General features: G+C 48.0%; 1 protein-coding gene across 2 annotated transcripts in view; it reads right to left on the bottom strand.

Moving 5' to 3' along the window:
* The window catches only part of LOC119382821 (P protein), a 332,942-nt gene that overhangs the window by 91,981 nt on the left and 215,404 nt on the right, over positions 1-25,557 (bottom strand). For both annotated transcript variants that reach the window (XM_049412327.1, XM_049412328.1), the window contains 2 exons: positions 14,260-14,365; positions 9,145-9,604 (listed from right to left, as the gene is read on the bottom strand). In XM_049412327.1, the coding sequence (XP_049268284.1) occupies positions 9,145-9,604; positions 14,260-14,365 (566 nt within the window). The remainder of the gene's footprint in view (positions 1-9,144; positions 9,605-14,259; positions 14,366-25,557) is intronic.

Here is a 25,557-nt window from a genome sequence, read left to right as displayed (position 1 = left end):
TACTGGTCATGAAGTGCAAATCATGGCAGGCATACCCTGTAAAACATAATTTACATGACATGGCCTGAGGGCGCTCGCGGTCGTGTAGTGCATATATACCAAAATTGATATGACGAGATATTTCTGTATGATTAACGTTAGTGATAGGTGGTAACATGAAAATCCTGACTTGTATGTCATGTACACATTCATTTACTTGCCACGCTCATGGTGCGCTAGCGGCCGGTTCGGTAGCTTGATGTACACCAAAATTGGTATAGTGCGAGGTGACTGTATGACGAACATGAATGACAGGTGGTAACGTGAGAACAATGACATGCATTACATGTACGACATGGTTTACATTGCAATGTCTTTGTGCGCTTCCGGCCGTTTTGTTAACTTGATGTATACCAAATTTGGTATGGCATGACATGGGTGTGTGACAAACATAAATTACGGGTCATGCGTTGTATATACCAGATTCTACATGCATGACAAACATGCGATATATAGTGAACTAGATGTCATGACATGAATGATCTCATATATGCCTCAAAGACGAACAAGGCGATATATGCAGCTCTTTGCTGGCTTCTTCGCATTAGATTGATTCCCATAATGCGTGGGATCTGCCGGATTGACACAAAAGGCACAATTATACAGTCACGTCACGCGCTACCAATCTTGGTGCATATCAAGCCAGTGAACCGGCCGCGGGTGCAGCATAAGCATGGCATGTAAATCATGCCTTACATGACATGCGTGCCATTATTTTCATGTTGCCACCTGGTATTTATGTTCGTCATACAGTCACGTCACGCAATACCAATTTTGGTGCATATCAAGCCAGCGAACCGGCCACGAGTGCACCATGAGCATGGCATGTAAATGATGCCTTACATTACATGCGTGCCATTATTTTCATGGTACACATTGCTATTTATGTTCGTCATTCAGTCACGTCACGCAATACCAATCTGCAGCAGTCAGTTTTCATGGCGCACTGATCGTTATATGCGAGCCCAAAGGCGTCATTTATGCCGAACATAATTAAGAGCTGCCCGGCAATGTTATTGTGCATGAATCTTCTGCAGCGACCATGCGAAAAAAGCTGCACTAGTGCAGCGGAGACGCCAACATTTCCCGAAACAGCATTTGCGAATTCTCAATGAAACGCTTGCCTCACAAAGGCGGGTATAAGTCGTGGGAACAAAATTTTCGCGCCGTATTCTGTGCAGCGACACAGCCCGTCGCTTGCAATCCTTTTTCCCGCTGGGAATAGCAAAGAGGGCTTTGCCCGTCTCCCGCCGGTTGCTGCTCCCGAAAGCGCAGCCGGCGCAGCACCCAGGCCTTCTAGGGTTGTCACCTTTTACCGAAAAAAAAAAACGGCCCTTCGAGTAGGGGGGGGGGGGGGGTTAGCAGGAGAATCAAATAATGTTGAACAATAGACGCTATGTCAATTCTTCGTCATGCACTGCCATTTAATGTAACATTGCTTTCCTTGAGCCAAATAAACCCAATGCACAAACAAAAGTAGCACACTCAGCTAACCAACTAGCCTAATTGCTGACAAAAGTACCCATGATTGGAATGACGCGTCGCTTATTAGTACTCCGAATGTGCTGCACTGAACAGGAACCACAACTTCGTCCATAAAAAAGCTCATCTTTGCGTCTGAATCCAACAGGCCAGTGGCATTATGAACACAAAGGAACCTTAACCCCTTCAGTCACTGTGTACACAATTGTGTACGCGAAATTCGCAGGCGCGTCACACGCCGCGTGTTTCTTCAAACTGCCTGAAACTCAGTGTGAACATTCTTGCAGGCTTCCTGAGTGGGCAACTAGCGGTCATTTAATTTTATTGTGGTGCATAATGCTGTAGACGATCACTTTGCTGGAGACACTACCATGTCAGACGATTCTTCGACGTGCCGCGCTCCAGGTCCGACGTCAAGAGTATTTTTTTTCTCCGCTCGAAATGAATACAACCAAAAACAAACTGTGCATGCATTTCGGTCCTAATAGTTGATTCTTTTTAAGAAAGTATTAAAGCTGACTGATGTCAGGATAATTAGATAATGAGTTATAAGTTAATTAACATTAATTACTGAAACTCTCCAAAAACAACACATTACTTCATTTTCTTTCTTGGAATGTAATACTGAGTGCGTTCGAATTAAACCACGCGAGTTTGACGCATTTGCAGACAGTGTATCATAATTCGTGACTGAAGGGGTTAAATGTGCATATGCCACAAAAATGTCGAATATTCACGTGCCATACACGCGCAATAATATGCTATATTTCAATATCCCAGAAAGTGGTTGACTAATAGCGTAAGAGTTTCGGTGATTGAGGATAAATATTGTTACGTCCACAGTAAGGGTTTGGGGTTTATTTACAGAAGGCTTGGACGGCAAGACCGCACAGGACGAAGCTGCCGAGAGATCTTCTTCTTTTCCACCACCACACACTTCTTCGTCTTCCTAGTCCGGCACATACACGGCGTAATATTTCCCCCTTCGCAGACGAAGCGCACCGCGCGTTTTAGGCATCGTCCCGCCGACTAAAAGGTTTGAGGCGAGCCACATGGGTGACCTCAGTCTTTGTAGATCGTCTCCCACTAGCTGTCAGTCGGGCTATTCTATAGTCCACTGCACTGAGGCGCTCAAGGACAACGAATGGGCCGTCGTAGTTTGCGAGGAGTTTTTGGCACAAGCCACGCTTGCGCAAAGGCTTCCATACGAGCACGAGGTCTCCCGGTTCATAAGTGACGAGCCGGTGCTTGCTGTCATAGCGGAGCTTCGATCGGTCTTGTGATGCTATGGTACGCAGGCGGGCAAGACGGCGAGCTTCTTCAGCGAGACAGAGAGTTGCGGCTAAAGAAGGATCGTCATTATCAGTGAACGAAAAGATAGTATCGAGGGTATAACGAGGGGGTCGAACATAAAGAAGAAAGAAAGGGCTGTAGCTGGTGGTCTCGTGTTGGGCAGTATTGAAGGCATACGTGATGAACGGTAAAACGTCGTCCCAGTTCTTATGGTTGGACGCCACGTACATTGACAACATATTCACCAGTGTCCGGTTTGTTCGTTCGGTAAGGCCATTCGTCTGTGGATGGTAAGGCGTCGAATGTCGAAGTTCTGAGCCACACATACGGAGGAGTTCCTCGACAACGTCTGCCGTAAACTGACGTCCGCGGTCACTTATGATGACGCGAGGAGGTCCGTGGCGCAGTATAATCGAGTGCAGAAGGAAGGAGGAGACTTGCCCAGCAGTCGCAGATGGCAGGGCGGCCGTCTCGCAGTAGCGGGTAAGATAATCGGCGCACACTACAATCCATCTGTTGCCTTTCGCTGAGCACGGAAAAGGGCCCACGAGGTCAATGCCAACTTGCTCAAATGGAGCACTGGGAGGAGTCACAGGCTGTAGGAGTCCGGCTGGAGCTGTCGTGATTGATTTGTGCGCCTGGCATTGGGTACAACCGGCCACGTACTGCTCAACTGACTGGCGCATGCGTGGCCAGTAAAAGCGCTCCTGCGTACGATGGAGTGTTCGGGTCATTCCCATATGACCCGAAGTTGCGTCGTCGTGCATGGCGTGCAGAATAGAGGAACGTAGCGTAGCTGGAACCACCAGCAGGAAGCGGGAGCCCGTGGCCGAGAAGGTCTTCTTGTAAAGCAGTCCTTCACGAACGCAAAAGCGGCCTTCCGAAGTGGATGCTCGTGCGTCAGCAAATAACGGCTCCAAACTGACGTCCTTCCGCTGCTCAATTTCAAATGTGGCCTTGTCCGGAACCAGTGGTGTCACTGACGCAATGAGGTGATCGAAATTGTCGGCATCGCAAACTGTCGTATCAAGCGGCATCCGCGAAAGGCAATCAGCGTCAGCGTGTTTCCTGCCGCTCTTGTACAATACCGTAAAGTCGTACTCTTGCAAGCGTAGGGCCCAGCGTGCAAGACGGCCGGATGGATCGCGAAGGCTTACAAGCCAGCACAAGGAATGATGATCCGTGACCACTTGGAAGGGACGACCGTACAGGTATGAGCGGAATCGCTGTACAGCGAAGACGAGTGCCAGACATTCTTGCTCAGTCACTGTGTAATTGCGTTCCGGCTTACTTAAAGTTCTACTGGCATATGCAATGACGTGTTCCTTTTCATTGCAGCGCTGTACTAGAACTGCACCTATGCCAATTCCGCTGGCGTCAGTATGAACTTCAGTCGCCGCAGACGGATCAAAGTGTCGGAGAATAGGCTGCGACGTGAGTAGGAACTTCAGTTGGTTGAAGGAAGTCTCGCAGTCGTGTGTCCATTCAAAACTAGCACCTTGACGAAGCAGGGTGGTCAAGGGAAAGGCAACGTCCGCAAAGGCAGGAATAAATCGGCGAAAATACGAGCACAGGCCTAAGAAGCTACGAAGCTCCTTCGTTGAGCGAGGTGGTTTAAACGCTTTCACGGCCGCTGTCTTGTTTGGGTCAGGCCTGATGCCATCTTTGTTGACGAGATGTCCAAGTACCAAGGTTTGTCGCTCGCCGAAACGGCACTTCTTTGCATTAAGAACCAGGCCAGCGTTTCTAATACATTCCAGAACGACGTCCACTCGTTCGTTATGTTCATGAAATGTGCGCCCGAAAATAACAATGTCATCGAGATAACACATACAGATGTTCCATTTTAGGCCCCGCAGAATAGTATCCATGAACCTTTCGAATGTGGCGGGAGCGTTACATAACCCAAACGGCATCACGTTAAATTCATAGAGTCCGTCCGGGGTTATGAAAGCAGTTTTTTCCTTGTCCATTGGATGCATAGGAATCTGCCAGTAGCCGGAGCGTAAATCTATAGACGAAAAGTAGGACGCCGAATGTAGACAGTCCAAGGCGTCATCAATTCGTGGGAGAGGGTAAACATCTTTCTTGGTGACGGTATTCAAACGGCGATAGTCGACACAGAATCTCCAGGTACCGTCCTTCTTTTTCACAAGAATCACTGGAGCTGCCCAAGGACTCGATGATTCTTGGATGACGCCCTTCTGTAGCATTTCACGCACTTGATCGTCGATTATCTTGCGCTCGGACGGCGATACTCGGTACGGTTTTTGCCGGATTGGCTGTGCTGTTCCTGTATTTATCCTGTGGCGTGTACGAGACGCGGAGATCGAAGGCGCATGGTCACTCTGGGAAAAATCGAAAACCGGCAAGTACTTTAGCAGAACGTCTAGAAGTATACGGCGCTTGTCTGGAGGCAGTGACTTGTCGACCATAGGCGAAATTTTCGAATCGTCTGAGCAAGCGTTCACTTGGTCATCACGTCGAACGTTACTGAGGACAGCTACTGTCGTCGGCGAGTATTCTTTGAATGAAGCGAGCTTAAGTCCTCCTGGTAGCAGCACTGGTTCATTTGAACAATTTATGGTCCAAAGTTCCGTACACCCTTTCCTTACTGAAACTATGCAATGTGGTACCAACGCGTTCTTCTTAATGCAACTTAAATGGAAAGGTTCCACCATCGCGTCGAAGCTGGTATCGTTGTCGTAAATAGGCGAAGGAATTACGGGAACGCATACAGCACAGAATGCCGGGACAACGGTATCTTCGTGGACTCGGAGTGCACCGTGTTCCCTGCCCGAATTCTCCACAAGTCCATCAGGAACAGTGTCACTTATGAACACCTCGCCGTTTCTACAATCAACAGTGGCTCCACACATTCGCAGGAAATCAATGCCCAGAATTATGTCGTGCGTGCTCCGTGGAAGAATAGTGAATTCTGTCGCAAACACTTGATCACTCAGCGACACTGCCGCAGTACAAACACCAATCGGACACAATGAGTTGCCACCCACGCCACAGAATGTTGTCGCTTTCTCCCACAAAAACATCACTTTGCGTCCCAACCGACCTTTGAATGCAGCACTCATGATCGACACGGTCGCACCAGTGTCCACCAAGGCCATTGTATCTACACCATCAACAAAAACGTGCACTTTGTTCTTAAACATAAACACCGGTGGAGGTATCTCTTCTTGCAGCAAGTCACCAGCGACCTCACCCCCATCGGCCGCGCTGTCTAGTTTTCCTGATGTGGTGACGAGGAGTGGCGACGGGGCGACGGAGACCGGCGCAGTCGAGGTGCTGGAGGTGGTGTCACACTTCGGTCGGAGGCAGGAGAGCGGCTGCGAAAGGGTCCCTGCCAAAAGCTGCTCTTGGGTCGTGGTTGGGTGGTCCAGCATTCCTCAAAAGGTGGGACACCAGGCTGCTGCGTCCAGGGTGGCGGCCGTTCATAGCGTGGTATTCGCGAGCGATCGCAGTACCTTGATATGTGACCGGTCACACCACAGTTGTAGCAGACGGGAGCTGGGCGCAGTCGTCGCTGCCCTTCGACGTGTCCCGGCACGTTGACGTGATCATTTGTGTAAGTGCGACGTTCCACATAATCGTTCGTTGGTCGGCGGTATGGGCGTTCGGTGCGGAAGCGCTGAGGGTACAGTGATCTCTGGTAGTAAGTCGTGCTTGAGCGATGGATAGGCCGGGATTCCGCAACCTCCGCTGCGTTGACGGACGGATCCTCGAAATCCCCATGCTGCAGGGTAGCCACATCTTGCGGGAAATAGCATCGAGAGGTGCCGGCCACTTCACGCGTCATGCTTTCATGTTTGCAAAGCTCTTCCCGGACGATCTGACGGATGGTTGTAGCGAGGTCAACAGTTGGTGTAGTTTCTACACTGGCCACCGTAGTGACATTGGCCAGACGACCAAACTTCGGCGTTATTCTGCGCTGCTTCAATGCCTCAAACGTCCGACAGTGGCGAATGACATCTGACACTGAAGTTAGGCTTTCTTTGCTGATGAGAAAGTTGTAGACATCCTCTGCAATGCCTTTCAATAAATGTCCCACCTTGTCTTCTTCGGACATGCTGGCATCTGCTTGCCTGCAGAGCCTCAAAATCTCCTCTGTATACATTGTACATGTCTCTCCGGGTAACTGAGCCCTTTGTGCAAGAGTCTGCTCAGCAAGTTTCTTTTTCGCAGCTGTGTTACTGAAACACTTCGTGATCTCCTCAACAAAGCGTTCCCACGACGTCAGTAGGTCTTCATGGTTCTCGTACCAGACGAGTGCAACATCGGTAAGGTAAAAAACCACGTGAGATAGCTGGGAGGCAGCATCCCATCTGTTGTAGTGGCTTACCCGCTTGTAGTGCTTGAGCCATGCGTCCACGTCTTCGTTAGCCTTCCCGGAGAAGGGTCGTGGCTCTTTGTGATGCGGCCAAGAACTGCTGGAGGCTGGTTCCCGAGTGTCTGTGTCGTCAGGCATGATGGGCATGGAAGGAGGCAGGCCGGCGAGGCGACGACTTCGGCGAAGTCCGAAGGGTAGCGTTTCCGTCGTTGGTTGTCTTACCCAGCACCTCCACCACTCTGTTACGTCCACAGTAAGGGTTTGGGGCTTATTTACAGAAGGCTTGGACGGCAAGACCGCACAGGACGAAGCTGCCGAGAGATCTTCTTCTTTTCCACCACCACACACTTCTTCGTCTTCCTAGTCCGGCACATACACGGCGTAATAATATTTACCGTCGTAGTTGTTGAACTGACGCTTATAAAACACCCAAAAAATAAACACTCGCGATATTATGACAAATAAAAAACGGCCAATGGCGGCCGGCGCAGAGCGGCAACCGGCCCGTCATCTGAAAAACCGGCTTGGCCGGTCTAAAACCGGACAGGTGACAGGCCTTCTTCAATGCCTCAACAGGCTTGCGATGAAGTGTCAAAACGATACGGGATGTCGTAATGTTCCTGCACGCTTTTCTGAGGCTATAAAAACAATCGCCCTTCAAAGCGCAGTGCGTCGGCGGCCGGGAGACGCTAGCGAGGCGAGCGAGCTGGACCATTTATGTGGCGAAGCCGCCGAAAGGACGCGGCGGCGAAGAGAAAAAGAACGCGGTACTTTTCCCGTTCCAGTGACTTTACCACCGATGAGTGCATGCCGGCGAGCGCGCGTTGATTAGTGCGTCAGTTAGTTTGTTCTACGCCAGATGGCGTTAGCCACCTTAACCGAGGATGCTTTCGCGCTATGTAACGTCGGCGAACCGTGGTTGGCGCTAACCGCGGTTCAACGCGGTCAACCGTGGTTGGTTGTAACCGCGCTTGCTTTGCCTGTGTAACATGGGTATTAATTTTGTCACTATAAGTGACCACGCACATGTGTCTTACGCACATGTGGCGGACTCAAGCAAATAAATGTTCCCCACTTAGTGTCATTCGAACCAGAAAGAGTTACGCCATTTTGATGTGACCCCAATACGACCTTCAAGGTTCCCTAAAGGCTGATTGACACCTGCGACTAGCAGCGGTCGCGCGACCGTTTGCGACTGGCGGTCAAAAAGCGACTCAAAGTGACCGATGTTCACACCTGCGTGCGACCTATATAGTACGTCGCCACATAGAATTCACGTCTGCTCGTATTGCCAATGCTCACATTGCCAATGTCCCGTGTAAGCTGACACCCTGTTCCTGCGCACGTGATTGGTCATCAGAGCTCTGCGACTCCAGTCATGATTGAAAAATCGAGCAGCGGGCGACTGAGCCAAAAAAGTCGCTTTGCGACCAAAACGGCCATTTCAAATCATTTGCGACCAGTCGCCTTGCGACTAACGTAGTCACGCGACCCTTGCTAGTCGCCGGTGTGACCGAGCCTTAACTGCGTGCACCCGCCGAGGTGGTGTAGTGGTTATGGTGCTCGACTGCTGACCCGAAGGTAGCGGCATCGAATTCCGGCCGCAGCGGCCGCATTTCGATGGAGGCGGAACGATAGAGGCCTGTGTGCTTGGCTTTAGGCACACGTTAAAGAACCCCAGGTGGTCGAAATTTCCGGAGCCCTCCACTACAGCATCTCTCATAAGGCAGTTTTTGACTAGGGTACGCAAAAACATCGTTGCTTGCGTACGTGCGCTGCTTTCGTAACTTAACGTTACGAAACCCAAGAGGACAGCGCCCAAGAGGACAGCGTATGACGCGTGCGCAGTGGCGACAAGCGCTAACGCAAAGCTTTGCGTACCCTATTCTAAAACTGCCTATAATCATATCGTGGTTTTGAGACGTGAAACCTGAACAATTGTTATTATAACTATAACTGCGTGCACCGTTTGTATATATACCAACCTGAAGAAGTCGAAGAAGGTGAATCGGTGGCCGTGCTGCTCGGCGACCCCGGCGCAGACCACGTTGGCCGAGGCGCCGATGAGCGTGCCGTTGCCGCCTAAACAGGCTCCCCACGCGAGTGCGTACACGAGAGATGGTCCTTCTGACAGGCCTGTCACCACCTTGACCATGGCCGTGGTGAAGGGTATGTTGTCCATGAGCGACGAAGCGAGCGCCGACACCCACGTGACGATGAGAATGGCCACGGGCCGTTGCGACTGCGGCTGCAGCGCACCGATCCACTCCTGCGTGCGCTGGCCGATGAAGTAGATGAGTTGCAGCTCTCCCAGCGCCTCCATGACAACGAACAGCGCGGCGAAGAACACCAGCGTGGTCCACTCGACGCGAGCCATGACCGACTCCAGGTCATCCAGGTCGGCAAGAACCAAGAGCAGCAGGGCGCCCAGGACAGCGATCCAGCCTGCGTGCGTGCCAGCGATCGTAGCTTTGAAACTTGGAATTCGTAAATTGAACGAGAAGAAAAGAAACCAGTGTAGCGTAGACAACCGGACACTCTTCTGGTGACCCCCCCCCCCCTTCTGGTTCCTTTCTTCCGTAGTATACAACATGGGCCATTAGGAGTGTGGAACCGCGCATGTGCCACTGGACATGTGAACATTCTTAGACAGTGCCCCGTAATGGCTGTGCACCACTGAGTGCGACGAAATGAAGCACAGGAAGTTTAAGCTAGTTAGACCCACTGAACGTCAGCTGCACATATACCGGCAGAAGAGCAGTCACTGCGCAGACCTTTGATGCAGGTTCTCTCTCCAAAACAACATTGTCACTTCCTAGTTATTTCGCCTTACGTCTGACATTGACGCACTCTGCGAAACAGTGCACCTAGCCAACGACTTGTTATGGATACAGCGTCCGCTTCGCTAAACAGCCTCCAAAATGATGAGCGTTAGTTCTTCCGGAACAAGCAGAATGCATGAGCTCAACATAAATGAATGACAGCCTGACGCAAGAGAGAAGCAGTCGAGTGGAGCTTTTTGCTGTTTCGCAGATGTTATTCGAAAGGCACCGTTACGTGGCCACACCTTCGCGAGAGATAAATATGTAAGAAAGGAGGTAAAAATAATAAGCCCTAATGCCGAGACACGCGTGTGTATGTATACATTTCGGGCTATACGCGCGTGCACGCGTGGTTGAGCTTAAACCTCTGGGCCCAAGAAGAATAAGCAGGGCTATACCACGTGGAATCCGAGACACACTCACTCGCTGACCATCTGTACATGTTATTACAGCGAACGCTGTTATGAGATCATTTCACCGGCCGTTTTTGGCGCCGTAGTTGTCCGCCGCCGCCGCCGCCGCCGATGTCCGTAACCAGTATCGCCCGAAATAAGAAAAAAAATGAAATAAGAAAAAAATTCTAGAATGGAACGAGGTTCGAACCTGGGCCCTCTGCGTGGGAGGCCAGTATTCAACCTCTCAGCGATGCCGGTGCTTGAAACTGCTTTGCAAAAAGGTCTTATACAGGCTTCGTGTCGGGAAGGAACCACATTAGCAAATGCAATATAGCGTAGGAGAAGAGTAAAATAAGCACCAAGCGTCGCACAACGCGAATTCTGTAACCAGGCGTCACACAATGCGAATTGCGCAACGAGTAGGTTGTTGAATGCTTCCAACCCATTACAAGGGGCTCTGCCATAATTCTTCATCGTCATCAGGCACAGCATCAATAAAGTGCGCATAATGCCTTACATGCGTTTAGCAGGTACCAACGCTCTCCATAGAATGACGAAAAATGGCACAATGCCTGCTGCCCTACTTGTAAAAAATTACAATGATTTATAGCGTAGTGGGTTCCTCGCAAGTGTACTTGTATTGGGTGCCAAGGAAGCCCATAAGCGCATGATCCATTTCCTCGGCGTCTTAGTAAAGATCTTCACCCCCCCCCCCCTCTTTCTCTCCCACGTCAACGGATGTTATGCAGCATGACGAGAGAGGGAAATGGCGACTGGGCGTCACCCAATGCAAATTACATAACTGGTGGGCCGTTCAAAGCTTCCAACCCATTACAAAGAGCTGAGCCATAATTCTTCATCGTCATTAGTCGTCGCGTCAACAAAGTGCACATAATGCCTTACAGACGTGTAGCTGGTGCCTCGTTTCTCCGCAGAATGACAAATAATGGCTTAGAAGGTGCTTCCCAACTTCACAAAAATTGTGATTTATGGCGGTACCTTTCTAGTGTAGTTGTATTGTAGCCCCAGGAGTGCTTACAACGGGATCTAGAAACGCCGCCCTTCCAGCTTTCGCTGTGACTGTGCTGCGGTTTCAGCGCAGGCCTGGCGTTTTTTTTTCTGGCTGTGTATCCACAAACGGGCGTGTGTTTTCACTCATTCCGTCCACGCCTCCTCGCAACATTCAACGCTTGCGCTGACCTGCTTGCAGGCCCGCCTATTACTAGCAAGAAACCAGCCTCGCTGCTTTCTCGCGGCTTTAAGCAGAATCAACAAGAAGGGACGCCTGCATCTTAACCGTTATAACTACCGTTTTTTCTGGAATACGAGCAAGACGACAACAATGCCCACAATGACGAAATGATTATAGCGAACTGCTAACGTGCTGCGCAAACTTCAAAAGAAAGAAGGACAGGGACAGGACAGAGCACAGTGCCTTGCGCCCTGTCACGTTCTGCTCTTTCTCTCGTTCTGTAGTGTGTGCAGCACAGCACTGTTTCGGTATGAACTAACGCAGATTTAGCAATACGTTTCATTCTGAGCTTGGTAAAAACTTCACGCAGCGCGACTTGATTGCATTTTTCTGCACACAGGTTCGTCTTGAGCCACTGTCAACATTTCGACACTCCGAATTAGTCTGCACTAGTGTCGATGACAGACAACTCTCTGGGGGGAAATCCTGAAAACTAGTGCGAAGCACTTCTGCGAAGTACTTTTGCATGCATAAGGCTCCCAAAAGCCCCCGTGCGCCTCTTAAAGGTAATTGGACTGCTACGAACTATTGTCAACGAACATTATCCCGTGAGTGTGTTCGCAGTAACTGCATGTTCATCGTTATTCATCTTTTTTATCTTCTCGCTTCCATTTTTTTTCCAAATTGTAGGGTAGCCATCCTTTCGTGATCTTCGCGAACCTTCCTGACAGTCCATCTCCGTAGGCTGTGCTTTATATACATTGTCCTTTGCCACGTTTTCCATTGTCGAATCCGACAAATAGCAGGCATCGAATCGCGAAACACTTCTTTGCATCAAGAGCGCGTACACTGCTCTGGCAAATAATACTAAGCAGGAACACAACACTAGACTATCTAGAAAGCGTATATGTTTAGGAATAGAAAAATTCGTCCCAAGCAAAGTAGACAAACAGCGCCACCCTAATCGTCGTTGCCTGTACCTGCCTTGCGCCACAATTCTTGTTAGAATGAGACAGCTAGGTGCGTATTAAATTGGCCAACGCTCTCCAGCCAAAGTCATTTGCATAATGTCTACACAAGCAACTGGCTGAGCGCAGCAAACATTTGCCAAGAAACTGTCACTGAGAAAATGTCAGTGGCCGCGCCGCCACTCTTCATTTCTTTTTTTCTCTTTTTTTTCTTATCACCAGACTGCTCGCTGTCCACGTTCACCGCAACGGCGGCACACGTAGCACGGCGCATTCTTTTTCCCAGTGAAGCAACGTGACTTGCCCACGCCCCTCATGTCTCGTCCGAGACTCTCCCGGACGTAGCCCTCCGACACTGGCTGACGTCAAAGGTGACGTCACAGATTCTCGCGACTGATTGACGAGCTGCCGCCTAAGTGCGTACCTTCTGTCGGGGCACGTAGCTCCTTCCGGCGCCCGCCAAACCTTAATTGGAATAGTTAAGCAGGACACAGACCTCCTGTTACTACGAAAACGTGAAGCGCTGAGGCACTCCGAAGAAACCACTTCCCGGAGCATGGCGATCAGAGGCGTCAAAAGCGCGCCTTATCAGTTAGGCACAAACGCGGCCACGTGTTAAGAATGCCGTATCTTTCATTTATTGACACCAATGTGTAAGGAGACACTGGCACCAGCGAACGGCGCCGGCTGCACCTCTCGCCAAGCGATAGAACTGAATGAAAACAAACAGCGCTGTTGTCGCTAGGTTGCAAACACGTTTGAGCGCAGAGTCGTAACCATCTAGCCAGAAGCGTAGCCAGAAATGTTTTTCGGGAGGGGGGGGGTTCAACGATCCTTTTTGTATGTTCGTGCGTGCGTTTGTATGTGTGCGTGTATATATGCACATGCAAAATAAAAAAAATTTCGGGAAGGGGGGGCGGTCAACCCGTCCTGGCTATGCCCCTGCATGTAGCCAATGCACACACGCCGCCGCTGTTTGTTTTGAGCCCTTTGTACATCAATGTTTAAGCTATGTTATAAAAGCTCAGGAACAGCTCAAGAACAACGGCAATACCCGCCGCAGCATTGCGATGAAATTAAGCGGGACGCGAGTAACACTCACGTAAGTGGGCGTAAATGTACGTTAATCTGCACGAATAGTAATAATTAAACCAAAGTTCTTGCTTACAGAGTTTCTCACATCTCGGGTACTGCTTTGACCTGTTGAAATCAATCAATCAATCAATCAATCAATCAATCAATCAATCAATCAATCAATCAATCAATCAATCAATCAATCAATCAATCAATCAATCAATCAATCGGAGCTTTTGAGATCAATGATTTGACATTGCGTCTCGTTGGGCATTAAGTTCATGCCAGACTCAAAAGTAATAAGGCGACCGGACGGAAGACGGTTAGCAAGTTTTCGATGTTTCTGTTTTTGTGCCAAAGCCGACATAAGTTCAGGGCCCGTATTCACAAAAACGCCATACGCTAAAAATTTTCGTAAGAGAATATTTCAGCCAATCACGGTGCGGGACATATCATTAGCGAAGTCGGCTGACTAATGAGGACATGCACTCACGAAGGAGAAGTTTTGTGAATGTGGCCCCAGATTATCTGAACAGCGCCCCGTAAACGGACAAGCCGAAACAATTCAGGCTTGGTAACCTCATCTTTCCAGTGAGAGTTATGTTTTTTTATCTTGACATCGACAGGTATTGCGAGAGTCGTGCCTTACCTAGGCTCAGGTGCAGGTTGGGAAAGCTCTGCATGAAGAAGAGGAGAATGACGCATCCCAGAACAATGCCGGTCTTCACCAGCAGAGCGGGGTTACGAATCTTGTACTGAAAAACAACAAGAGAAAATGAAACGGAAGCAAACGGAGAGTCTTGCATGAACTCACACTGTAGCGTGTTACGGAGCGAATAAACGCAGACATGTCCGACTTAAGGTATATGTCAGGGACAGTGTACAGTACCAGTAAAACGCTCCAGTATGGTTAAAGCAGCGCAAAAAACACGAATGAAGAAGGGGACATAACGAGCGCTTACTCGCAACTGAGAGGTTTATTGGATGAAACATGAAAATAATGGCATAAAAAGAAGTGAACTCAAACGAACTGCGCAGTCGCCGCCACGTCGGAAACTTGCCAACTTGCAAAAAGGCAAAGAAAGCAAGATCTTCACTAAACATATCTAACACCTTAACCAGAGAAAGTAGCACAGAGGTATGTCCCCCCCCCCACACACACATACATATACACAAAACCTGCAAAATCCCAAACAACCAAAAGTGTATCTATCGCCCCGCCTCCAAAAAACTGCCTTCGCTTAGCAGTAACGCCACTGAAGGAATGTTTTCTGCGCTGCTTTAGCCATAATGGAACATTACCAACTAACCCAATTGTCGACCTTGCTGAAGTAAAACGCGTTCTTCACAATACAGTGTGTGAAAATACCAATGTAGCTTCGCTGACACGCTTGACTACGCTCGGTAGCAGTAATGACACGTAGGTCGCGACCTCCCTTCTTACAATAAACGGCTACTAAAGAGCAACGCTAAATTATCCCAGTCAGGTACCGGCTGCATGTAGACGCTGCGAAAGAATAACAGAAAGAAAGAATTGACGCCGCGAAGAGCTAGTGCGTATAACATCACTCCGTAGTCATACTCGTATTTTGTTTTTGTTTTTGTTTTTTCGCTGACTGACCAAGACTCCGTTAAGTGACGATGTTCCTCATGCATTCAGTTAGAGAGAGATGAAGAGAGAAGACAAGTTGTGTATTATAACAATACTGCTTAATTGGGCGCCCCTTTATCAGCCAGTCGCCTTGAAACGACAGTTTAGAAGAGCGGATGTTAAGGAGGTGCACACATCTTGTCCAGCGCCATTAAAACTATACGTATAACAGCTTTGGCTATATCGAGCTCACGCAAGCACATACTACCAAAACACTGCAAGGTAGTGACATGCCGGATGACATCACGAAGATGTGGCGGTGCTTAAAGTCAACCTCTACTTATACGGACGATGAGCCATGGATGAGTCAGGGCCCGTAATCAGCACAATAACGACAAACTATATTCAAATAATTAACCTCATCTAGGCGCCTAACTCACCGGAAGCACCACATCGTTTGCCTGTTGCGTATTTACCCAAATGTTAAAAGGTTTTCTTTACATCTCTCCCTATGCTTTCGTGAGTTGTTTTGAAGGACACGATCAAAGCTCGGTGTTATGTTCTTTGCAAGTCTTCTGAATCAGAATTTGTTATGACAATAACGAGGTTGCAAAATATTTATATACAGTAGGAGGTGTTGAAGTCAGAGGGACATGAGACCTCCTCTAAAAATTAACTGTAAGAGAACAAGCAAGAGAGGAATTACGACAAATTGTGAAACAATTAGCATAATTAGTCAAATAAATACATACGAGTACTTGTACAGCCTAACAGCTTGACTAATATATATCTTAACGGTAGTAAGTAAATACATAAGCGTGATTAGCACATCAAATAGCAACGATACCAAGCGCAGTAAAAGCTAAATTATCTAAGTGAAACGAATCACACCTGATAGAGTGTTTGTTACTTACCAGTAAACTACGAATCAGTAGAAGATAAAAATATTTAAGTAGCTTAATAAATTCATGCATATTACATGTTTTTATACGAAGTGGTGTGCCATTCCATGAGTGACTCATACTAATCAGAGTGTATGAAAAGTATACACTTCGCTTGCCGTAGCTAGCATGCAATTTGCATAAAATGAATAAATTTAAGTAAGCAAAATGAGTTGAGAGTCTTGCTACTGAATAATGTCGTTGGACTTATGGGTGTATATAGGCTAGAAGGAAGAGTAAGAGTCGGTGTAGTCGTCCACCTTCTTTCTGCTGTACCCGTGAGATCTTTCGTGCATTCTGCGTCAGAGCGCCTCATTTGCATACAAAGACGGAGCTTGACTAAGCCGTAAACAAAGGGCCACTGCTACGCTGGACGAAGGTTATAGTTGTGTTTAGAAAAACAAGAACAAAACACAGACAGCAACGAACGTACACTGGCTTGTTACTTCTCGTTAGAGACCTGTTTGGACTCCTGGCCTTCGACGGTTTCTCAAGGTGAATCTTCCGACAGACTTTCGAAACCTTCAGAAAACTTACCGCCAAGTATTATTAATCTTGTCTTTAGACAAAGTCAGTACCGCCAGAGTTTCTTCTTCATCTGCGCTAATTACGCTAGCTGACTCGCTCGTATACACTTGTGTCACGCTGTGTAGATGGCCACTTCTTTTTCCTCCACGCCAACACTCGTCGCATGCATCTTAGTGACGCGACGTTTTGAAACTTCGTCTGTTAACAGGATGTCATTGCAAGCAGGCACGAGTATCGACGAACAGTGCCCGTAAAAACAAACAAGAAATACAATGAGTGACAGTTTCCTTTTTGATTTATGGTTCCTTTGAGAGTTAATGCTTCACAATTTCGTTCTAACGATAGTAAGCTCTCCTATCAAGCGGGAGAAATACAGGATAGAAGAAAGGTAGGGAGGATATCCAGAAGAAGTAAAAAAGTATATGATACCTTACACATGGGTACGGAGGCTGAGGAGGGCATAATAGGAGGGGAGAGAGGGAGATTAAGGGAGCACAAACACACCCTATCACAGTATGTGACTGTCGCCGCTTATCTATATTCAGGGAACTAGAGTCATTGCCACGTTTTGCTTTTGTTGTTGGACAGCTGCGCATGTACAGTATGTACTCACGGAATGAAACGCGAAAATTTAAGGCTAAGTAGTGCACATGCTTTCGTTTCCACCGTCTTTAGTTCGGGTCGTATCGGTGTAATTTCTACTCGAACACTTAGATAAGTACCAACATTATCTTTAGAGGCCAGGTTCGTAATGACATGACGCGGTCAGTGGCGTAGGCTGAAATTTGGTTCAACTACCCTTATCGTCGTGCGCGTGCTTGTATGTGTGCGGGTATAGACTATTTTACGTACGAGTTTCGGTGCCGCCATGCTGGGCTGTTAACCTTGCCGTGTTTTATCTTGAACAACTAAGCGAAAAGTGTTACGGTGGGCGTATACACATGGAAACTGTTCGGTTGGTGCATTCGGCGTTTCCTGACTTTATCAGTTCGCGCCAGGGGATACAAAAATAAAAAAAGACATTCGTTTAACAGCCCATGATGGCGGTGCCCATATGCCTTACGTAACATAGTCTATATATTGCCACTCCAACTTCTTGTATTCGGGTTTGACCAGCAAGAACGGTTATCAACGCTCGATGCTGGCCGCGAAGCAGTGTTCGAGAAGCTTCGCGATTTTCGTAAATCGTTTTGTTAAGATTGCGCGCCGCACGCGAATGTTCCAGCTTTGTCGAGAGATAACGCCGCCACCAGCGATATTGCTGGAAAGTTCGATAGCGCCTGTATAAAAGCCGACGCGCTTGACCGCTTGTCAGTTGATCGACGGTCGACGCTCTGTTCGCCGCTGTCAGTGTATTGCTGTAGTTTGACTTTCAGTTTCCCGGCCACAAGTTCGGCCAAATAAAGAGTTTCATCTCTGACGCGCTGACTGCTGTCTTCGTCGACGTCACGACCACATGACAATATACCCATGTAAAATTCAAAACTTTCGGAGAGGGGGAGGGATTGACTCCCCCCCCCCCTTCCCTGGCTACTCCAGTGTTGTACCGTGTCTACACCGACGCTCTCGGCAATGGTGTCGCTTCTTTATAACACCACGTGTTGAGGTTTTAACTGCAATATGTAACTATTAACCGGAAACTGTCGTCAACTCTAGTGTAAATAGCTCACGATGGCGGCTGTGCGGGGCTTCCTAGGAATCGTATATGCACACAGAGTGCTTAGATGCTGCGCATCAGCCGGTGTGATCACGCTACCATCGGGGTGAGCGAACGCGGACAGAAAGGTCAAAGCACGACGAGAGAGAACACAGCTCTGTCTTTGTCTCAGGGCGTCAAACGTGGCGCCCTGCCAAGGGCGTCCAAACGAGAGACCCCGCCAGCCATGCTTCAATGAAGCAATAGTATACACGCTCACGAAACAAGAGTATATCAAAGGCCAGCGAAAAATGCACGGACAATCACGGAGCAGGTCGGTTTACAAGCATTGGCGGCATCCTCTTGTGTTTTCAGTCGCCAAACGCGCTGTCGTGGTCCAATCAGAAGGCTCCGTTCACCACCGCAGGATGATCAACATTCCCAGAAAGGACGCGACCAACCGGGAACTGTTGTCATCAGCATGGATGCACCGTCAACGCACTCTCTCAGGCACCTCGGGGAGGACGGGCGGTCCAAACACACTAAAAAACGCTTCTATCTCTTCAGCGCCCGGTTGCAGTACACACGAGTCACGTTATGACTAAGTCATCATTTATGACGTTTTAAATGGCCAGGAGAGTAGCCAGAAACGTTTTTTTTTTTCGGGAAGCAGGGGAGGGGTTTGACCACCCTTTGTGTAGCGAGTGTTTGTATGTGTGCGTGTATATACACCCGTGCGTGTATATACACCCGTAACAAAAAAGGCAATCTATGTGTAAGCATGCCATCAATAGCACTGCATGGCGATGAAATTTGTTTCCTCAATCGTTTCATCACATAGAAAAAAAAGTGTACGTGTGATCATCGTTTCGTAACCGTTTCTAATCTTTACAGCAACACATGTTTACGAATCCTGTCGGCTATCAATGATGTAAGAGCACGTGATACTTGGTGAAGGTTTAAATAGTGTATGTTCGTTCTAATAAAGTTAGTTGTCAGAAGGCGCTCTGTGGTGTGTAGTCTCTCCTTTGTTCTTGTTTTTGCGCCGCCCGTTTCGAAGATGCATACTTTGAATAAAGTTGTTCTCTTTGGCGTACTCAACGTCGTTTACATAGTCGCGACACTGTAGTCTTAACGTTTTAACGAAACAGTAACGTTTTCAGGGCGGCTTCACAATAATAAATACATGCAGCGGCTCAGGAATTGCGATGCTGAGCTCGAAGAAGCGGGTTCGATTCCCTGCCGCGGCGGCCGCATGGCGATGGGAGGGAGGGGAGGTACAAGAACACCCCAGTATGTAGATTGCGATGCGCGTCAGAGTCCCATGTTGGTTGGTTGGTTTGTTAGTAAAACTTTATTGTTGGTTTTCCGTATTAATTCGTATTAACTCCGTTTTAATCGTTATTAATTTCGATCACATGGGGTCCTTTCTGGGGGTTGAATCGTCCCTCCAGGAAGATCCCTGTGTAGTCAAATTAATTCGGATTCCCCTACTACGGCGTGCATCATAGTCATATTGCGGTTTCGGCACGAGACCACTGACACTGACACAGAAACATGGCCGGCGTTGCCAAAGCTGCCGATATATAGAACCAAAATACATGCATGTATTTCATGCATGCGTCGCTGACCAGTGATATGGGGGCTGGATCCTGCCTCCAAGGCCACACCACCTCTCCAAAACTCCAGAAGCCGTATTCACAAAACACCCGCCACGGTGGTATCGTGGTTATGGTGCTCGACTGCTGACCCGAAGGTCGCGCGGCCGCATTTTCGATGGAGGCGAAAGCGCTTCAGGCCCGTGTACTTTTAAAGAACCCCAGGTGGTCGAAATTTCCGGAGCCCTCCACTACGGCGTCTCTCATAATCATATCGTGGTTTTGGGAGGTTAAACCCAAGATATTATTATTATTATTAACCACGATATGATTATGAGGGACGCCGTAGTGGAGGGCTCCGGAAATTTCGACCACCTGGGGTTCTTTAACGTGCACCTAAATATAAGTACACGGGCCTCAAACATTTTCGCCTCCATCGAAAATGCAGCCGCCGCGGTCGGGATTCGATACCGCGACCTTCGGGTCAGCAAATCATATCGTGGTTTTGGGACGTTAAACCCTAACGATTATTATTATTGTATGCGCAAAACTTCGCTTTCGTAAGTGCGTTTTCCTCTTGGTCAACAGGCTTCACTAATAATATGCCCCACATCGCGATTGGCTGACGAAAATATTTAGCGTAAGAAGTTTTTGTGAATACGGGTCTTGAGCTGTTGCACGGATTTTACGCGGCGCGTGAATGCACCCAAACGTGCTTTTACGGTGCACGCACTCCGAAAGGGACGGTCGAGCGAACCCTGCAGGTCTCGAAGCCCGCAATGAAGCCGCCTCGGAGTCTTTCCTTCGTCGACCAACCAACCTGCCGCACCATTTGTCGACCCGTGCGGCGGAATGTATTTCTGCAGCGTTAGTCAGAGATAACACAGCAGCGGGCTCCCTCCCACCAAACAAATAAACAACAATAGTAGCGACGCGTCCTCAGGGGATGCACCTTTCGGGCATGCCCGCTGCGGCGGCGGCTTCGAGCGAAGGCAGTGCATGCACTTGCTTATGTTTGCGGGTCGTTGAACCCAAACAGCAACGCAGCGGCGATGACGTACAGAGGCGGCGTTGCGTGCGACTGGAGCTGCACGGCGGCCTGATGTTGTTCGCTCGCGCGTTTGTTGTTTGGGCGCGAGACGACGACGGGTGAAGGGAAAAAGGTGATCACTTTGCGTCCGCCGCTGCTCTCAGGAAGATTAGCCAAGAAAGAGCGCGCCAGAGTTGGCTCGCCTGTTGCGCTGTGCGTGATGCCGCATGCAGCCACTCAAGGCTCCGTGAAGAACGTGGCTCGCCGCGAACGTGCCAGCCGTCCCTACGTCATCCACTCGGAATTTATTCGCAGTACACTCTTGACGCTTTCTTGCTGTCCCGAAGTTCTTCGACTAAGATCAGCCACACTCCTGAAATGAGTACTAACACTAATTTTACAAGTCTTTCGCATTTTGCTCGAAATAAGAACACTGGAGTCGAGAACTCTCAAAAAGAGTATCGTGGTGCCCCGGAACGCATTGCATATATTAAGACGAGAGCCTTAGATGCCTAACCAAATGCGAAAATTCACCGTCGGCATCAACACGAGTGACGCAAAAAATCAACACCACGTGATGACGTCACAATACGTCATCATGACGTCACAGATAGTCAAAAGTCGTGCCGTCACGATGACGTCACTATGAAGTCACATAACGTGCCGTCACAAGGTGACGTCATCACGTCACATCGTCGTTTGATCAAAAGTGCGCCGATCACGCAGGAAATGCAAAACCAGGTGAAGTGCAGAAAGCTTGCAATGCCTCCGATCCTGGAGGCGCTGCAAAAAACCACGTTTGGTGCAGAATGCTTTCGGGTAGGTGGTTGAGGGGATCAATACATCGACTCAGAAGAAAAATGAGATGGCTTTCGCCTTCGAGTCGTCTTACGCGAACGCATGAGGCACCCTGTGAGGTTTGTTTAATGCGCGCTACCTTAGAAAAACTTTCGATTTAGATATCGAGGAGGCGGTTTCGCAGTGACGTGAAAACACATGCTGACGTAGGCATGATTAAAGTGGGGACAGCCGCACTGCCGTATTCTCTCAGTTGCGCGTACGTGCATGTAAATAACGGCGAGTGAACCGTCCTCCAATGACGCCAATAGCGATTTCGACGATTCGAGCCGCATACAGGACGCAGAGTTCGAAAAACCAGTGAACTGTGTTAACTCGTCAAGGTATATTGTTCATTGCGATGGGGCTGGCTTGCACCTGCCGTGCCGACGAAAACTTTAAAGTCAAACTGAAATACTTTATAGGTGTTTTCTGCCTCCGGTGCGTGGCGTGGAGAGCGTTAACGCTGCATGCCAAGGAATTCAACGAAAAATGTCACCTTTGCGATGCCTTAAGATACTGTCAGTACTCCTTTAAGGCCACAAAAAAATGAGGCACTGAATTAAGTTTAGACCACGGCCGTCGGAACGGAGTTGCAAAAAGGGCACTTGACACCCCCCCCCCCCCTTACATTTCCACCTGCAGCGATGAAAGACGGTTTTGCACTATTTATGGGTATCATTGACAACAAAAATTTTGGAGCTAAGGGACCAATATGTAACGTCATGGGTTCAGACGGCCCGGCGTTCTCGAAGCAAGCCTTGGTTCAATGCAACACTACGTTCTCTTGTAAATAAAAGGCAATATAATAATAATATCTGGGGTTTAACGTCCCAAAACCACGATATGATTATGAGAGACGCCGTAGTGGAGGGCTCCGGAAATATCGACCACCTGGGGTTCTTTAACGTGCACCTAAATCTAAGTACACGGGCCTCAGACATTTTCGCCTCCATCGAAAATGCAGCCGCCGCGGCCGGGAATCGATCCCGCGACCTTCGGGTCAGCAGTCGAGCGCCATAACCACTAGACCACCGTGGCGGGGCCAAAAATAAAAGGCAAAGAATATATGCTAAGTTCAAGAAAAATGAAACTTTCTCATTGAAAGAAAGGAATTACAAAAGAAAACGACGGAAGCAAAACGGGTCTTTTTTTAGTCTTTCAACACGCGTTTACAAATTAACTCGAAGGGATCCTGGAAGTATGCCAAACGTAACGGGAAAGATAAGGTCTCTGTACCGCCGCTTGAGCAAGGCGGTGAAATAACAGAATATAGCCTTAGTAAAGACAGTTCCTTCAATAACTTTTTCGCCTCAGTTATTTTTTCCTCGAAAAGTATCGTACGAGCTACAACCTTTACCTCAGCAGTGTAAACATAGAAGATATGGAATACATAGTGATTGGTGAAGGTGGTATCAGAGCACTGCTGGAACGGTTGGAACCTTCCAGAGCAGCCGGCCCGGATGGATTGTCATGCGGCTTCCTGCAGTCGAGCGCACAGTTTATTGCTCCATATTTAAGAGTGCTGTATTTGAAATCACTATTCACGGCTGCCTTCCAAATGAATGGAAACAGGCTTGTGTTGTGTCCATTCATAAATCGGGGCCCCGGCAACATGTATGTAATTATAGACCCATATCACTAATGCGCATATCACGTAAAACCCTGGAACACATTTTATACAATAGCACTATGACGCACATTTTCCCTGATTAACTTTAAACAATGTGGTTTTAGACATGGTGTATCTTGTATAACGCAGTTGCAGTTAAATGAATTTGTTCACGATGTACGCGAAGTGCCAGATCGAGGAAATTGTATAGATTCTCTGTTTATCGACTTCAAAAAAGCGTTTGATGTTGTGGATCATGATCTATTAGTTTACAAACTGCATTGTTTTAACGTTAATCCCCAAGTGATCGCTTGGATAAAGGAGTACCTTACATTGCGCTCACAATACGTAGTAACAAATGGAGCGACCTCGGATGTCATTGAAGTAACCTTCAGCGTCCCTCAGGGGTCGGTACTAGGTCCTTTGTTATTTTTAATTTGTATAAGTGATGTGTCCTCAAATGTTTTGTCATCACTGAGATTATTCGCTGACGACTGTGTTGCGTACCGCGAAATAACCTGTTCAAATGATGCTAAACATTTGCAGAATGATTTGGATAAAACCTATACACGGTGCAAGAAATGGAACATGCTACTAAACACGCAACAAACGGTTCACATGCATTTTACAAGAAGAAAAATGGCACAGAGCACGACATATATACCACATCAATGAACCTCGCTTCGGTAGCCTTCTGGAATTGAAGTATTTAGGAATTTATCTTACACGGTTCACGTCTTGGCACTATGACGTTGATCACATCACGGGATAAGCATGCAAAATGTTGGGTTTTTTTTTTTCTTCCACGGAACACCAAGCTCTTTCTAAAACAAGCTCGGGATCTGTTGTACAAAACAAACCTATGTAAGGTCTATCCTGAAATATGGTTGTACAGTTTGAGACCCCTCAATAAACATTTATAGGGACAAAATTGAAAAAAAAGAGAAAAATCCTTGGGCCCGATATGTTTTAAATAACTACAGCAGATAGCTCAGCTTGACCGCTGCAAAACATACATTGGGATGGGAGCTGTTTCACGAAAGAAGGAAAAAATTGCGACTTAAGTTTTTCCACAACGTTTACAATTAGAGAACTGGAATAGACTGCGATAAGTACATTCTACGACCTCATTATTCATCCAGTCGTTTGGACCATGCGCACAAGGTGCGTGAACATAACTGCCGAACTGAACTACGCAGAACTTCATTTCCCCCCCAAACTATCCGTAACTGGAATTGTCTACAATCAGTGCATATTGCTGATGACGCCAGCTTCGCTGCGGCGCTTTAGATATGTATGCTCTCTTGTTGCATTGAAAACTGATACTGTCATATTGTACGCCATATTCAAACATTTCTTGTACCCTGCTTCAGTGTTTGTTATTATATCTATGCACCCCCCCCCCCTGTAGTGTCACTAGGCGCTGTGGGTAATATGAAGAAACTAATAAAAAAAATTGAGAACACTTGTGGTTAATGTTAACACCATAGGCACATTACTAGGACAGAAAGTGAAGGCCAACGTTTAATCTGTGAATTTCGAGCCGGAACTTCGGCACCTCAATGTCAGTGTGACGTCACGTATTTCAATGTCTTTCATGTTTCGCATTTTAGCCACAATGGTTTAATAAAGCTTTCTGGAACCGTGCTAAGTATCTGGCTCCCTCAGAAGGAAACGTCATTAATTTTTACCAATACCGAATCATGCAAGCCCTACCAGACGTCATTGAGGTCTATGACGTCACGGCAGGCCTGTAGCCAGGAATTTTTTTTCGGATGGGGGGGGGGGGGGCACTTGCTGAAAACCTGGACTATTTTAGAAAAGCACCTATTTTCATTATTTAGTTTTGGTAAAAAACGCCAGGCCTGCGCTGAAACCGCAGCACAGTCACATCGAAAGCTGGAAGAGCGGCGTTTCTAGAGCCCGTTGTAAGCTCTCTTGGGCTGCAATACAACTAGACGAGAAAGGTACCCGGTACGCCATAAATCACAATTTTTGTGAAGTTGGGAAGCACCTACTAAGCCATTATTCGTCATTCTGCGGAGAAGCGAGGCACCAGCTACACGTCTGTAAGGCATTATGTGCACTTTGTTGACGCGACGACTGATGACGATGAAGAATTATGGCTCAGCCATTTGTAATGGGTTGGAAGCTTTAAACGGCCCACCAGTTAT

Source organism: Rhipicephalus sanguineus, chromosome 2 (genome assembly GCF_013339695.2).
Source record: "Rhipicephalus sanguineus isolate Rsan-2018 chromosome 2, BIME_Rsan_1.4, whole genome shotgun sequence".
Taxonomy (NCBI): domain Eukaryota; kingdom Metazoa; phylum Arthropoda; class Arachnida; order Ixodida; family Ixodidae; genus Rhipicephalus; species Rhipicephalus sanguineus.
The sequence above is the reverse complement of the archived record's forward strand: the minus strand, read 5'-3'. Positions and strand labels throughout refer to the sequence as shown.